The sequence below is a fragment of the Rhinolophus ferrumequinum genome, chromosome 2 (assembly GCF_004115265.2).
Source record: "Rhinolophus ferrumequinum isolate MPI-CBG mRhiFer1 chromosome 2, mRhiFer1_v1.p, whole genome shotgun sequence".
Lineage (NCBI taxonomy): Eukaryota > Metazoa > Chordata > Mammalia > Chiroptera > Rhinolophidae > Rhinolophus > Rhinolophus ferrumequinum.
This window is the reverse complement of record NC_046285.1, coordinates 60,857,319-60,870,367: the sequence shown is the minus strand read 5'-3', so window position 1 is coordinate 60,870,367 and position 13,049 is coordinate 60,857,319. Positions and strand designations below refer to the sequence as shown.

Sequence of the window (13,049 nt, the reverse complement as noted above, 5' to 3'; positions counted from 1 at the left end):
GCACAAAACAAGCTCAGGGATGAATTCAGCCTTCTCATTGCCCCTGTGCACAGAGTTAACCCCACTAGAGTCTTTGCTCCGTGGCTTTGGAAACTGCCTGTGCCTTCATTCTCTGGGAGGATTTCTGTGATCTTGGATCCCCTCTCCCCGCCATCTACAGCTTGCTAGCCAGCTGTCACCCTGTGTTCCCCAGGTGGGATTCCAGAAGAGGACAAGACACCTCTTAGGTTTGCACACCCAGCTGGAACTCATCTTGGCAGGTGTCTCTCTACTGCTGGCTGCACTGCTTCTGGGTTGCCTCGTGGCCCTGGGGGTTCAGTACCACAGAGGTAGGTGGGCCCACGCTTGTCACCTAGCTGCGGGGGCTCTGGAGGCTTATTCTTCAGTTGGGGCCTCCTTTCCCCAGCTTGTCTTTCTCCTCCCAACTTTCCTGTTGTCATGGCCTCTCTCAAAGCATTTGCCTTTCCCATACTGACTGACAGCACCTATCTCTTGTGGCCATGTCCCCTGCCACAGACCCATCCCACAGCACCTGTCTCACAGAGGCCTGCATTCGAGTGGCTGGGAAAATCCTGGAGTCCCTTGACCGTGGGGTGAGCCCCTGTGAGGACTTTTATCAATTCTCCTGTGGAGGCTGGATTAGGAGGAACCCCCTGCCCGATGGGCGTTCTCGCTGGAACACTTTCAATAGCCTCTGGGACCAGAACCAGGCCATACTAAAGCACCTGCTTGGTGAGTGGGCCTGTCAGGGAGGCTTGTGCCAAGCACATGCCTCATGCCTAGGACAGGGCCTGGCACTTAGTAGGTACTCAATAAATGTCCACAAATGAATAATTAAGTGGATGACTGGGAACATCCCTGGGGTAAGGGATGCATAGAGCAGGAGGCTCCTGAGAGGTGGAGATGGGTTTGAGAGGAGAAGACCTAGAAGAATAATGGAGGGACTCCTCTGTGCATTCCATTTGGAGGACTGCTGAGGTGTGGTAGGCACCAGGGAGTCTGCAGTACTTAGAGATCTTTGAACCTTAGGGCTCGTGGACAGGGGAGGGGAAGCCACACTTTGCTATTTCAGCCAGTCTTCCTGGGTCTACATTAGGAGGACTGCCCCTTGAGAAGGCAAAGAAGAGGGATCAAGTAAGAGCCTGGGACCCCTTGCAGTAGTTAACATAGTTGTCACCCAGACCTGTATTCTATTCCACAGAAAACACCACCTTTAATTCCAGCAGTGAAGCTGAGCGGAAGACACAACGCTTCTACCTATCCTGCCTACAGGTGGAGCGCATTGAGGAGCTGGGAGCCCAGCCACTGGGAGACCTCATTGAAAAAGTAGAGCCCCTGGGTTGGCTGCGGGCAGGGGGAACAGGATAGGCCTTGGAAGAGGATGTGGTCCCAGAAACCTTTGGGGGCCCCTGTGCCATAGATTCCACTGTGGTCTCTACTCAGATTGGTGGTTGGAATGTTACGGGGCCCTGGGACCAGAACAACTTCATGGAGGTGCTGAAGGCAGTAGCAGGGACCTACAGGGCCACCCCCTTCTTCACTGTCTACGTCGGTGCCGACTCTAAGAGCTCCAACAGCAATGTTATACAGGTACACGGCTGGGGAAAGATGGGGAGAGACTTGTGGATCATTTGTTGAGCCTAGACTCCCCTCCCCCGTGATAGGCAGGCTGGGGTGCCCCCCCCCCCCGCTCAAGAGTCCAGATTTTGGTGGGGGTGGGCTTACTCCCTTACCTTGCTATTGCAGGTGGACCAGGCTGGGCTATTTCTACCCTCTCGAGATTACTACCTAAACAGGACTGCCAATGAGAAAGTAAGGAGCAACCTCAGAACCTCCACCCCTACACTAAGCTGGGATGATCTCTGTTTACTACTTTTCCCTTTGCCCGGGATCAGGGTGGGGAATGTGAGCCTGTCCTGTCACCTAGTGACCCCACTACCCTTCCTTCCTTTTTTCTCCCTTCGTTTTTCCTCCCTCCCTTCTTTCCTCCTTTCTTTCCTTCCCTTTCTTCCCTCCCTCCCTTCCATAGTTTTCCCTCCCTCCCTCCCTCCCTCCTTTCCTTCCTCTTATTCTTCCAGGAAAACATTTTATAGGCACCTACTGTGTACCAGTGCAGTGGTGGAATTTTGAGATGTACATTTCAGAGCCACTGTGACAGGAAGCTCTCAGTGTAGTGGGATCACGGACTAGATATCTGAGAATAAGGCTCAAAGAAGGTCTCTGGGACTCAGAAGAGACTCAGGTAGATGAAGAAAGTTTCCTGATGAGGTTGCATTTGAGTCAAGCCCTGTAGACTATCTAGGGGTGGGTGATGGAATGCTGGGTAAAGAGAATAGTTTATTCTCTATTCTCTTCCATCACAGCACCCTCTGTGATGGCATGCTGGGTAAAGTGATGAAGAAGGAAAGGCTAAGGTGTGTTTGCACCATGGGAAGGGATCCAGCTTGGCAAAATGCAGAGCTCAAAGCAGCTGAGAGTATGGGAAGGTGGGTAGGGTCTAGTATCGTCTGGAAAGGCACACTAAGGAGTTTTTCTTAATAGGCCTCAGAGCCACTGCGTGCTCCAGAGCCGGGAGGGCGTGGCAGTGCTATGGGAAGCCGGTTTGGTGGCTGTGAAAAGTGATGCAGGAGAGGGAGCCTGGAGGGCAATTAAGAGTCTCTGTAGTACTCCAGGCTCTGAGTCTGTAAGGATCCAAAGAGGGGAAGTGGCAAAGGGAACGTCAGGAAGTGGAGGATGCAAAAGACATAATCAAGTCCAAATTGTGAGTCGTTGGCGACTGGAGGTTAGAAGAGAGAGCAGAAGGAGGAAGAGGTGAAGCGAGTTGAGGCTATCAGCCTGAATGGTGGTGGAATGTCAGGGTCCTTAGAGAATCAAGGGTCCCTGTAGGAAGAACCAGTTCAGAGCACATTGGGGCAGAGGAGACAGTGTGATGTCACAGGGAAAGGGCAGACTTTGGGCTCAGACCTTGATTCCAGTCCCTGCTCTGAGTCTTGGTGGACATTGATTTAGCTTTCTGTGCCTGGTCTTTCATCTGTAAAATGGGATCATAGCATCTACCTTATACAGCGTTTGGAGGGACAGGATGCCAGCTTATGCTCTTGCATATGACAGACACTCAGGGAGTGGGAGTTGCTCGTTTTAGACGTGTGAGTTTGAGGAACCTGAACACCATCTCTATGGAGAGGTCAGCAGGCAGCTGTGAGTGGGTCCTGGAGAGAGGTTGAGCCCGGAGGGAGCTGCAGTCTTGAGGAACCTAGACAAACATAGTAGGAGAGATAAGTGAAAGGGGAAGAATAGAGAAAGGAGAGAAGGAGATCCTTTTTTAAGGGCAGTGGGAAGAAAGAGAGCCGGCAGAGGAGACTGCTACGGAGAAGGACAAGCTGGAGAGTCATTTATCTTTCTTTCATTTATTCTCATTTACTGAGCGGCCCTCAGCCAGACTCTCCTTTCTAGGCATGTGGTGAACAAGACATTGCCACTGTCCTCTAAGTGGGGGAGAAGACATGAAATAACTTGGTACATCTCGTTTACAGTTGCTGGGACTACTATAGAGGAGAAATAGGGCATTCTGACAGTGAGTGTAACAGGCAACCAGCCTAGTCCTAGGGTGAGGGTAGACTGCAGTGAAGGGACAGGGTTCTAGGCAAAGGGAACAGCTTATGCAAAGGCTCTGAGGTGGGAAGGAGCATGGCCTATTGATGGACTAGAGAGGGGAGTAGGAGGGGAGAGGGGTCGAAGTCCTCTGGACAAGTGTATAGACTGACTCATTTACACATGAACATTGTGGGTCAAGTTTAGCGTGTATCCCATAATAAATGGAAACTCAAAAGTGGGGAGTGGTGTGAACAGATGTGTGGTTTTGACATTACCTGAGTCAGAGGAGGAGAGAATTTTGAGAATGCAGGAGAGAGCCACTTCCTTTAACACTTGGGAAAGGGCAAGAGAAAGCCTCGATTCAGCTCTTAACGTGTTGTTGGTTGTCTTGGGCAGGAAGTCTCCTGTGCCAGCATCTAGGGGAAGCTGCGGCGGTCAAAGGTTCAGATAGGGAAAAAAATTAGGAGGAAAGCAAGGCTCAGGAAAGTATCAAATGTCAGTCTCAAGCTGAAGGTAAGGAGGTAGGGAGAAGAAGGGGTAATAAGGTGATCAGGGTGGGGGTCAAGAACACTGGTTGAACTACCCAGACCCCTTAAGAGTTGGGATGACTGAGACTGATATCAAATCTCTTCCTCTGACACCAGCAGCAAGGAAAAGGAGAGGTGGAAAAATGGAGAAAATCTGAAGTACAGAGAATGAATATTAAGGGCTCTGAAACTTCTCAGTACAGTGGTCTCTGGGAGGGACTCGGTACTGAGGGTCCGCAGAAGAAATGGGAAGCAGAGGTGGAGCCAGAACAGATCCTCTTAGCCTTGGACAGGACACGTTGCTGGGCTCCGAGGATGACACGGGGTTTTGACAGGTGCTGACCGCCTACCTCGACTACATGGAGGAGCTGGGGATGCTGCTGGGCGGACCACCGGCCTCCACGCGGGAGCAGATGCGGCAGGTGCTGGAGCTGGAGATACAAGTGGCCAACCTCACAGTGCCCCAGGACCAGCGGCGGGACGAGGAGAAGATCTATCACAAGATGAGCATCGCAGAGCTGCAGGTGGGGCTGGCAGGGAAGAGACCGCTGGCAGGGGCCAGCCCCTGGCACAGACCCCCCAGCTTCTCTTCAGGCCATCTTCCTGAGGCAGCCAATCTTTCCTCATTTCCTTGCTTTTCTTAGCTTCTCAGCTGCACACTTCCTATCCTGGAAAAAAAGTGGTACCCATTTTAGGCCACCTGTCACGGGGCCGTCCCTTGGTCACTTTTATGTTGCCTGGGGATGCATAGAGAGGTTACGTTAAAAATCTCTCACATCTTGTGCAAGGCACCCATAAAACAGTCAGAAGAGACATGGAAGCATTTCCTGGAGGGTCCTTTCTGTGCCAGGTATCAACCCTTTAGTTGTTGGATTGTGGAAAAGTTGAGTAAGGGGGTTCTGGAGAGGAGGCCAGGGAAGCTGGGCTATGTAGGGAAGCTGGGTGGTGTCGGGGGAGTGGTATGTTATCAATTCTTATGAAAATCTGTGAATATCTGTGCCCCAGCTGAATATCACACATGGTGGTTTTCCTTGCGTAAGTGATTGGGCTCCCAGATTGAGGGGCGCTCAAGCCAGGAAAAGGGTTTATTGAAGGAGGGGCCACCAAGCAGCTAGTACCTGTTGCCTTGTCAATGGGAAGAGCTCTCAGGCTCCAAGGTGTCAATGGACGCAGGCTCTTCTGGAAGCCAGGCCGCCAGGCAGGGAGACTTGATGTTTTGTTCCGCTCGCAGGCCTTGGCCCCCTCCATGGACTGGCTGGAGTTCCTGTCTTTCTTGCTGTCACCGCTGGAGCTGGGTGACTCTGAGCCCGTGGTGGTATATGGGACAGATTATTTGCAGCAGGTGTCACAGCTCATCAATCGCACGGAACCCAGGTGTGGGGGGTGGGGCTCAGGGCTCGGTGTAGGTCCCAGGCAGGAGCTGGGCATAGGGCAGTGGCACAGCCAGACACAGGGCAGCATTTGACAAGGCCCTGGACCTTCCAAACATCAAAACAGAAAGTCTGTGGGGTACTCCCCTAAGCCAAGGCTTCTGGGGTCTATTTGTGACGTCTATACCTACACATTGCTCCAACCAGGCTTCTGTAGGCAGGTGGGTGGTCCCAGGCTGAGAAAGAGGGACTCTGGGACAGCTCCCACATATGCCCCTCAGGACTCCTGCTGTCTGTACATTTGTGGAATTGATTTGGGGAGGAAATGGTGACCCACCTGCTCTTTCCTTATGTTCTGGTCCGGGTGCCAGCATCCTGAACAATTACCTGATCTGGAACCTGGTGCAGAAGACAAGCTTGAGCCTGGACCGACGCTTTGAGTCTGCGCAAGAGAAGCTGCTGGAGACCCTCTATGGCACCAAAAAGGTGGGCTCTCTTTCGCTGCCCCCACTTTCCAGCCCAGTCTAGCTGATGTTTCACATCTACTGTGTGTCGGGCACCAATTGCCTCATGGTGTAGTATGGAGCACAGGATTAGGAGTTAAGCTGACTTTGGTTCCAATCCCAACTCCTCCAGTTTTTAGCCTATGGGATGGACCTTGGCATGTCACGCAGCCTCTCTGACTCTCCATTTCCTGGTGTGTAAAACAGGAATATCTTGCAGGGTTGTCATGAGGATTAACTGAGTTAATATAAGTGAAGCACCTACCCAATGCATGGTATGTATAGACAGCACTTAACTCTGATGATGATGGTGAAGAAGAAGATGCATGAATGCAGTTTTTAGTTTCAAGATGGCCAGTTCAGTGGGGAAAAGTATCCATGGAAAACAAACATATTACTTGGTGGTGATAAGTGCTCACATTGAGTGAAGGAACTTTTTTGTGTTATAGGATAGAGGTGGGGACGCCACATTCTACCTGGGGGCTGGTAAGGTAGGGGCATTAGGAAAGCCTTCTTTGAAGAGATGACATTTGAAGAATGACTTCACCACGAAAACAAGAGAGAAGGGCATTCCAGGCAGAAGGAACAGGATATGCAAATTCCCAGAGGGAGTGCGGTGGGTTTGCCTGTGTTCTGGTATGAGCTTGAGAACCGGGCAGCTGAGCGGCTGAGGGTGGTGGGATGGGCCTGGAGCCGTCCAGGAGGGGACCTGAATGTTGTGTTAAGAAGTCTGGCCTGGATTCTTTCAGGGATGGGGACCCACGGGATGGTTTTAAGGAGAGGAGTAACAGTTAGATTTATGTATTAGATCATCTTTCTGACAGCTAAATGGAAGATGGAGGGGAGTGGCACAGGAAGGGGGATGAGAATGGAGTCAGAGTGTCTAGTTAGGAGACCACTGTAATCTTTAGGCAAGATAGTGTTGTAGGGTAGGGAAGTGGCAATGGGGTGGATGGGGGAGATGATTAAGAAGTAGTGTTTGTAGAAACTGGTGATAGATTGAATGTAGAGACGTAGGGAGATGGAGGAAGCTGGTGACTCCCAGGTTTCTGGCGTGGGGGACTGACTGGATATAAGACAGATGTGGAGCTGAGTGAAGAAACACCTGGACCCCAATGGGCCTCTTAGAAACTTAAGCGGAGGAGAGTTCTGAGAACAGAATAGGTAGCAATGATGTTCCTCTTGAGGTTTTGCTGCTGGGGTTGATACAATTGGTGATACTGCCCTTCATTTCACTTGGAGTCCATGGGAGAGATGGCACCCCAAAACCAGGCCTCCAATGTCCAGAGCTGAGAAGGGCTGGCCCCAGAGACAGAGAAACGCCCTCCGCCTGGAGGACAGAGCCATCTCTGGGAGGCCGGGCTCTTTGTCCCTTACAGTCCTGCATGCCAAGGTGGCAGACCTGCATCTCCAACACAGACGACGCCCTGGGCTTCGCTTTGGGCTCTCTCTTTGTGAAGGCCACGTTTGACCGGAAAAGCAAGAAAATTGTGAGTCTTCAAGGTTCTTCGAACCCTGCCCCTTGTTTTTGTTAAAATTCACTGTTCATATTTGTGTGTACATATAGGAAAAAAAACTCAAAGGAAATTCATTAACAAATTAATAGTGATTCCTTTGGGTGTGTGGATGATGAGGGATTCTTTTTGTCCTTTAACGTTCTCTGTATTTTCCAAATTTTCTGTAATGAGTTTATGTTACCTATTTAAATAGAAAAATAATACTTGTTTATGTATGTATGTATGTTTTTATTTATTAGGAGATGATAATGAATGTGCTTAAAGTATTATCTACAAGGATGTTGTTTATGGCAGTATTGTTTATAATAAGGGAGAATGAAAACAGCTAAAATGTCCAATCATAGGGGAATGGAAAAATAAATTGTTGTTAGGATGGACTATGAGGCATCCTTAAAACTAATGATACATCTTTAAGTGAAAAAAACTAAGTTACTATATATATATATGTGTGTATATATATATATGTATATATTGCACACATAATTCCATATTACATACGTATATCTGGGCAGGGAAAGACACTAGGAGTAGATGAACAGCGTGTTAAAAGAAGTTATCTCCGTGAGGCATTCTAAGTGGTCTATTCTTCGATTCTGCTCAATTTTCCAAATTGTCTGCTATCAATGCCTTCCCTTCATAATCAGATAGAAATCAATGTACTATATTAAGTTATAATATTAACTCAATTAATTTATAAATTACATATTTTGATTAATTAGGAAAAAAGCCACCTGCAGTCTCAGGACCTCACAAATCATGTTTCCCTCTCATCCTCCCCAGATGCTCAGCCTTATTTCAAGAGTCTGGGCACTCCCACAGGCTCCCCTGGAAGGAGAGCGATGGGGCACGAGGGTAGAAGGGGAGAGAGGTTTCATTCATGCGAGTGGGAGGCCGACGTGGGCTCCTTCTCTTCCAGGCAGAGGGGATGATCGGTGAGATCCGGACCGCCTTTGACGAGGCCCTGGATCACCTGCCGTGGATGGATGAGAAGACCCGCCGTGCAGCCAAGGAGAAAGTGAGCCGTGGCCGGGGTTGGGGCGCCCTCTTGAGGTGGGGATGGAGGATACACTTTTGCGGGGGAGCCTGGGGAGGGAAACCCTTTACTCGTGGTCTCTGCAGGCAGATGCCATCTATGATATGATCGGTTTCCCGGACTTTATCCTGGAGCCTAAAGAGCTTGATGATGTTTATGATGGGGTGAGTACCTCTGCTCACCAGTTTGGAACTTCAGCCCCTTGGGGGGACACTATTCTCTGGGTTCAGTAATGGGGGCTCAAGCATTAGGAGGGAAGGGGGTGCTTATTGTTTCCTTTCAGAGGCAATGCAGGCAACAGACATTGCTCAAGTGCTGGCTCTGTGCCAGGCTGCAGGCCAGACATTAGCACAACGTATTGTTAACCAGAAGGATTTGCAGTCACACCTGAGTCAAATCCTGCTTCTACCCCCATCTAACTGTGTAACCTTGGACAAGTTATATAACTTCGCAGCCTCAGTTCCTTCATCTGTAAAATGGGGGGTCCTACATCATAGTGCTGCTGCTGTGAGACTAAAAAGAGGCACCTGTTGAGCGCTGCTTTGTAAGTGCTCTTTAAGTATTGGTGATTATTATTTACCAGATATTTTACTCCCATTTTATAATTGAGGAAACTGAGGCTCAGAGAGGTACTAATTAGTAGCCAAGCTGGAACTATGATCTTCTCCAACATGTTTTTTCTGCTTGCTTTCTAATTCCCATCATTTCCATAGTATGAAGTCTCTGAAGATTCCTTTTTCCAGAATATGTTGAATTTGTACAACTTCTCTGCTAAAGTGATGGCTGACCAGCTCCGAAAGCCTCCCAGCCGGGACCAGTGAGAGTGGAGGGCCACAGACACTGGGGCAGCAAGAGAGATAGGGGAGGTTTCCAGGGCTGGGGGTGGGGGCAAGACTGGTCCCAAAGCAGAGACACAAGTCCTTGCAGGAGGTGGGTCGGGGCTGCTGGGCTGGGAGCAGCGTCAGGAGGGTCAGGAGCCTCAGCCTCTCCCCATTCCTCCCCTAGGTGGAGCATGACCCCCCAGACAGTGAATGCCTACTACCTTCCAACCAAGAATGAAATTGTCTTCCCTGCCGGCATCCTGCAGGCCCCCTTCTATGCCTGCAACCATCCCAAGTGTGTCTGAGGCAGGCGGAGCTGGGCACTGGAGCCTGGGCCAGCGGGTGGCTGGGAGCAAGGCTGGAGGTGGGATCCAGAAGTCTCCTCTGCCGTGTGCTCACTCAGCATTCCTCACCTATCAGGGCCCTGAATTTTGGTGGCATCGGCGTAGTGATGGGCCATGAGTTGACACATGCCTTTGATGACCAAGGTAGAGGCCCAGGGAGTTGTCCCCTCCAGCCTAGGATTCCCAGTGGCTCCTGCATGGCCTTGGGATGTTGGGATTAGCCCCAGGGACCCTGGAGTCTGTGGACCAGGGTGGATGGGGGAGGTCCTGACCTCAAGGGTTGAGCTCTGGTCTTGGTGGGGTGCAAAAGTTTGTTCTCCTCAGGGCGCGAGTATGACAAGGAAGGGAACTTACGGCCGTGGTGGCAAAATGAGTCACTGGCAGCCTTCCGGAATCACACAGCCTGTATGGAGGAGCAGTATGGCCAGTACCAGGTCAATGGGGAGAAGCTCAATGGCCGCCAGACGCTGGGGGAGAACATTGCTGACAACGGGGGGCTTAAGGCTGCCTACAACGTGAGTGGCCTGGCTGGCTTTCCAGTTGCTGAGGCCCACCCGCCCTGGGGGGGATGGTACAGGGTGGAGGTGGTGGGCTGGCTCTGATTTGCCACCCCTGTGCCCAACCCCAGGCTTACAAAGCGTGGCTGAGAAAGCACGGGGAGGAGCAACAGCTGCCAGCCGTGGGGCTAACCAACCACCAGCTCTTCTTTGTGGGATTTGCCCAGGTATTGCTCTTCTGGGTGGCCTTGGGTCTGCCCCTCTCCCACTCCCTCCTGGGTGTGTCATTAGAAGTCTAGGCAAGCAGGAAAGGGACTGGGAAATGGGGCCAAAGTTGGGGTGTAGAAGGTGGTCTGGGGAGGCCTTGAACCCAGAACCTCTTGGCTGGGGCCCACCAAAGCATGTGAGGAGGCCTGAGCAGGGAGGATTCTTCAGGAGGCTTTTGCAGATCTCAAAGGCAGGGCTGCCCCGCTTGAGGGGAAAAGGGTGGGGAGCAAGATTGAGCCTCACCGTGTTCCTGTGAGGTGGCTGTGGAGGAGGAAAGTAAAGGTCGGCGACAAAGTGGCTCATCCAGGGCCACCCAGGAATAAAGTAAGTGGCAGAGCATAACTCAGGCAGGGTCTCCTCTAGGGTCTTCTCTGGAGGCTGGGCTTCTTCCCCGCAGACACATCCATCCTGGGCAACCCCATTACCAAGGCAGCTTTGAAAGGCCTTCAAGGAATTTGGGAGGGAGGGTGCTATCCCCGCCCTTAGTGCTGATAGCAAGGGGTTGGGGCTAAGACGCTGTCTGAGCCCCTGCCTGTGTCCCTGAGGCTTCCTGAACTGAGGGGCAAAGCAGTGGTGGTTTGCGTCCCTGGGATGGCTCTGCCATAGCCAAGTCTGTGGCCCTGCCCACACTAGACACCATATGTCCCCGTGTCTGTCCTGGCCTGCAGGTGTGGTGCTCGGTCCGCACACCCGAGAGCTCTCACGAGGGGCTGGTGACCGACCCCCACAGCCCTGCCCGCTTCCGTGTGCTGGGCACTCTCTCCAACTCCCGTGACTTCCTGCGGCACTTCGGCTGCCCTGTCGGCTCCCCCATGAACCCAGGGCAGCTATGTGAAGTGTGGTAGACCTGGGTCCGGGGAGACATGGTCGGCTGTGGCTAGGGCCTGCGGCAGTTTGCCCAGCAAGGCTGTTTGCTCTGGAGTTTGGAGAAGGCAAATGCCAGCTAGGCGGGGTCCAGCCTCTCCACACCACACGTGACATGAGTCCTCGTCCCTGCTCAATCACCACATTGTGCCTCTGCTTTGGGGGTGCCCCTGCCTCCAGCAGAGCCCCCACCATTCACTGTGACATCCTTCCGTGTCACCTTACCTGGAGGAGGCCTGGGTGGGGGGGGCACCAACTCCCACAGGAAGGAGATGGCCTCTCTGCTTCCAAGCTCACTTGGCTTGGTGGCCATGAGGCCTGCTGTGCCTGCCACGCTCTGACCATGCAGGGTGTGGGTGTGTGGTGTGCCTCCCATGCTTTTCCTAGAGGCTCACATACTGCTCACTTGGGAGTGGATGCAGCTCCTTGCAGCACCCCCGTCAGGGGCTGCCCCCCAACCCCCATGTTCCTCATGCTGCTGCTTCCCATATGCTTCCAACCCTTACTGACAGACCAACTGTACTCAGCTCTTAGTGGAAGCCCGAGGGCCTTTACAAGCCTTCCTGCTCTCTCCTGATTTCCCTGTACTTAGAGGGAAGTGTGTATGTGCAGGGGATGCTAGTTCCTACGTCTTGGGGCACAAGTCTTAGGGGGTGACTGAGTCTCTGTGGACCGAGCAGGAAAGCAGACAGAACAGGGAGAAGAACAGAGTTTATTTTTACAGGGAAGAGGGTGGGGAGGGAATGGACTTGGCCCTGTAGGACCCTGTGCCAATAAATAGACGCATCAGTCAGCCTGTCTCTTCCTTCAGTCCTGTTTTCATTTATTCGTTTACTTATCCCACCAATATTTATTGAGAACCTGCCATATGCCAGGCGCTCTCCTGGACACTCATTGGCTCACTCACCAGACACAGGGGACTGAGGTTTTGAAGCCCCAAGAAAACAGAGAAAGAGAGGCGGCGTGGAGGAACGGAATGGAGTGGAGTTGGGGCTGACTGGGCAGAGGCCATCCTCAGCTCACTGGGGGCCATATCCCCATTGCCAGCTCTTCCACAGGTGGAAGGATTTGCCACTGCCCTCCCTTGGTACGTGCCTCTGGGCCTGACATTGAGTCTGGGTAACTACTGGACCAGGGTCGGAGGAGGGAAGCCCTGGACAAGGTAACACACCAGTCTCTGGAGCTTGGAGCACTGGCCTCTGTCTGTGGCTGAAGAGACACACTTTTCCCCTGGCGTCAAAGGCTCAGTATTCCTGAGCGTCCCTCATCCCATCTACATCAAGCCTACCAAGTGCCAGGCACACGGATTGTAGCTATGGCTGCCACCCTCCAGCGCGAGGGGGGGAAAGAAGTATTTATTGAAAACCTCTTGTGTTCCAGGCACTTCTGCTAGGTGGCTCATTTATTTATTCATTCATTTATTAATTTATACTTTCATAGGTTTTTTTTTTAAGTGTATTGTTTATCAACAATGTGTCGGCACTGGTGATGCAAAGATGAATAAGATGGTTCCTTTCCTCAAATGACTCTTCTTCCAATGGCACTTTCATCTTCACGAGCTCCTCTAATCCTCATAGCAATGTACATAATAAGTGCTCCAGTTTCCATTTTACAGATGTAACCCTAACCACTTCACTAAAGTCAAAGAGACTTGGATTGAAATCGAAGCCCTGATAGCTATATGAACCTGAGCCCATTCCCTAACCTCCATG

At 51.7% G+C, this 13,049-nt stretch overlaps 1 protein-coding gene across 3 annotated transcripts in view; it reads left to right on the top strand.

The window, feature by feature from the left end:
* The window catches only part of ECE2 (endothelin converting enzyme 2), a 31,625-nt gene extending 19,469 nt beyond the window's left edge, over positions 1–12,156 (top strand). For 2 of the 3 annotated variants that reach the window (XM_033087147.1, XM_033087122.1), the window contains 17 exons: positions 194–329; positions 517–732; positions 1,202–1,326; positions 1,444–1,590; positions 1,747–1,812; positions 4,457–4,645; positions 5,353–5,495; positions 5,863–5,977; positions 7,374–7,484; positions 8,428–8,526; positions 8,631–8,708; positions 9,258–9,361; positions 9,550–9,660; positions 9,786–9,853; positions 10,034–10,224; positions 10,338–10,433; positions 11,142–12,130. In XM_033087147.1, coding sequence (XP_032943038.1) covers positions 194–329; positions 517–732; positions 1,202–1,326; positions 1,444–1,590; positions 1,747–1,812; positions 4,457–4,645; positions 5,353–5,495; positions 5,863–5,977; positions 7,374–7,484; positions 8,428–8,526; positions 8,631–8,708; positions 9,258–9,361; positions 9,550–9,660; positions 9,786–9,853; positions 10,034–10,224; positions 10,338–10,433; positions 11,142–11,318 — 2,172 coding nt within the window. In that variant the 3' untranslated portion in view covers positions 11,319–12,130. Of the gene's footprint in view, positions 1–193; positions 330–516; positions 733–1,201; positions 1,327–1,443; positions 1,591–1,746; positions 1,813–4,456; positions 4,646–5,352; positions 5,496–5,862; positions 5,978–7,373; positions 7,485–8,427; positions 8,527–8,630; positions 8,709–9,257; positions 9,362–9,549; positions 9,661–9,785; positions 9,854–10,033; positions 10,225–10,337; positions 10,434–11,141 lie in introns of all 3 variants that reach the window. The other variant, XM_033087129.1, reaches the window with a different exon arrangement.
* The last annotated feature ends 893 nt before the right edge of the window (positions 12,157–13,049 follow it).